The sequence below is a fragment of the Notothenia coriiceps genome, unplaced genomic scaffold, assembly GCF_000735185.1.
Source record: "Notothenia coriiceps isolate Sejong01 unplaced genomic scaffold, NC01 NC01_scaffold00010335, whole genome shotgun sequence".
Lineage (NCBI taxonomy): Eukaryota > Metazoa > Chordata > Actinopteri > Perciformes > Nototheniidae > Notothenia > Notothenia coriiceps.
Genome location: NW_011343036.1, coordinates 430 through 3,420, shown reverse-complemented (window position 1 = coordinate 3,420; position 2,991 = coordinate 430). Strand labels below are relative to the sequence as shown.

The window sequence follows — 2,991 nt, the reverse complement described above, 5'->3', positions numbered from 1 at the left end:
CCTCTCTCAAACACAGGTAATTATTGTCTCCAAGCCACCAGGCCTCTGCAGCCTTTATGCTGTCAATGGACATTAATTTAGATTTCTTTTGGACAAATATGAATGCGACTATTTTCTCCATCATTTTCTGTCTTTTATTATAGAGGAAAAAAAAATACATGTTCTGAACGTTTTTCGTTTTACATAAAATCACACACATTTTTACAATATAATTTCACTTATTTGTTTATTCTTTAATATTAATTTCACGATATATGATAACGACTTTGAGATATACATTCCATCTTTTTGAAACCACAATAACACACTACACACACGGTTTTATAACATTTCCACAGGACCCATTGGATTGCACAGAATGAAAAATGTCTACATTTTCCTTTTAATTATCTATTTTTTTCAGATTCAGACACCGAATTTTTGAGACGAGTCTATCAAATTAACTTTAGAACAGGCCATGAGTTTTCAAATGTAATGGAAAAAAGCATTATGGTAAATTGAGTGTGCAGAATTTCGGGGTCCCCATCTATTGAATTTGGTTCAGGGCTATGGGTGTGTATTACAGGTCAGGTGAATTTTGTTATTGCCGATTTTAAAAGCTCATCAAAGAACATTTCAAATATTGGAGAAAAAAATATCAAAGCATTTACCCTTTCAGGCAGGAGAAACCAATTCGGAGATTGTTTAATTTACACTTCCCAGTTTCATTAAGCTTTTATGTGTCTGAAATATAATACATTCAATGCATAGTTCATATAGCTGCTGTGTACTTCTTTGATATCGTGCATTTCCAGTATTTTAAACTGCTTGGGGAAGGTCCAATGTCCTCATTTCTAACGAAACTTCTGTTATCTCTAAAAGCAATCATCGGTTGCTGGTTATGCCATTGTGTTATTTCTGTGTCCACAGGCCTTTCTGGATTTAACACCACATTCACTGCCCATAATCATAATGGAAATCACCTAAAGAAGTAAGTGGTATTTCAGAGTTTTTTATTTTATATTCTTTTAAATGAACTTATCTTAAATCACATTATGCTGTCGAAAGTCCATCCATCACAAACTGTAGCGTTACATGAAGTGAAGTCATGAAGACATACTGCCCTTTTTGCAATTTTGTTTAACTTCAATATTGTAAACGTTCACTCCACTGGAAAATATGTATATGTACGTCTGTACGCATATTTATACAACATGTACTGTCCATATAGTGTGTTGTGGATTCATTGGTTTCCCTCACTGCACTACTTGTGTGTGTAAGCGCGCGTTTTTTCTGAATTGATGCAAGAGAGTATGAAAATGTCTGAGTGTATTGTGCGCGCTTTTACGCATGAATTAAGCAGAGGGGCTCGTGTGTTTTTAATTGTTTTCACTAAACGGGGATTTGCAGTTAACATCTAGTTCCAGCAATAGCTCGCGTCTACTCCTCTATGTTATATTTGAAAGCCTCTATGAGCCCTTCCATTGAGTGGATGAAACCAGATATGCTGCATATACCTCCTATTACAAAGATGGCGACATCAAAGAAAACCTGGTGCCATAGCAGCTTTCTCCATAGAAGCCTGAGGTGGAAGAGGCTGGGGAGCAGAAAGCACAGGCCTGCACCTGTCAGGCTGCCAGTGAGGCCCATGAGGAGGGCGAAGTGTGGCACAAAAACCGCCATGAGCAAGGTGAACACGACAAGGGTACATCTGAGAGCGAGTCCCCAGGGTTTTATGCGTCCATCGCCTCCGTAGCAATCCGGAAAAGTCGCACGTCCTCCGTCCTGGAAAAAGGATTTCTCAAAAACCTCGACAGCAGCGAAAAACGGCAGCGGATACGACAGCAAAGCTTTGGCCACTAGAAAGATGTTGACGACGGCTCTGATGGTGGAGGGCAGGTTGTCTGTGATGACCTCCTTGGTTGCATCAGCCCAGGTCAAGTAGGCCACCAGGGCGAACAGGCCCTTGAGGATACAGGCAGCGATGTGAGTCCAGTTCATCATGCAGTGGAAGTCGCTGGGTTTCGACATGCTCCCCTCCATGGATGGCAGGAAGATCTGCGAGGTGTAGCTGAACACGATAATCCCGATGGAGATGGGGAACTTCTTGACATCGATGTAAAACTTGACCTTGTCCCAGGCCCAGTCCCTGGCTCTGGAGAGGCAGTAGGCTATCACCAGGACATTGATGACGAAGTGGGCCATGGTGCATAGCAAGCTGAACTTGGAGACGGCTTTCAGGCTCTTGAGGAAGGCGCAGGGGAGCAGGGCGACGGTGGCGAGGATGGCCCAGGACTTCTGGGAAATGGGCATGGTGGGGAAGCTGTTATACATGAGATTGCCACTGACAACAACATACAGGATGCAAGTCATCACCAGCTCTATGATTTGGGCTACATTCACGATATGGCCACCTAAAGTCGGGAATCTGGGCGCGCAGCAGGCGTTGGCAATGTCCACATAGGATTCCCTCACACGGACCAGCCGCCCGTCTTCGTCCTCTTCGTACAGGCAGGCAATGAGGATTTTCCCCGTGTAACAGCACACCACGGCGGCGAAGATAATGAGAAAGAGTCCGAGGTATCCTCCGTGCAGGATGGCGTAGGGCAACCCAAGAACGAACATCCCCTGAAAATTGGAAAAAAACAGAGACGGTCATTGTAAATGGTTTACACTTTTAGGATTTAAATAGGCCTATCAGATTATTAATACTTATGAACACATTATTTTGTATACAAATTAGGCTAAAACACATCTTATTATTTTCTTATTATAATGTGCGGCCTTGTTTGTGGTCTGCCTGTGTCTTCAGTTGATGTCAGTCTCGGTTTCATGTAGTGGGTTTTCCACTTTGCTTAAAGCAGAATCCGCCCGCCTCTGACGTCACATCACCACGAGCTGAAGGAGACACACTCTGACGTCACGGTGACCGCCGTGACCACAGCCGTGATAAGGCTTGAAAGCGATTGCGTCTAGGGATTTTTGTCGCATAGCCTCCACACGCTGCAGACT

At 43.3% G+C, this 2,991-nt stretch overlaps 1 protein-coding gene across 1 annotated transcript; it reads right to left on the bottom strand.

Moving 5' to 3' along the window:
- Positions 1-209: 209 nt before the first annotated feature.
- LOC104945949 (vesicular inhibitory amino acid transporter) lies at positions 210-2,607 on the bottom strand (the record flags this gene model as incomplete). Its single annotated transcript, XM_010771684.1, has 1 exon — positions 210-2,607. A coding segment is annotated over one exon (1,188 nt), but the record flags the coding sequence as incomplete, so codon positions are not given.
- Between the last annotated feature and the right edge of the window lie 384 nt (positions 2,608-2,991).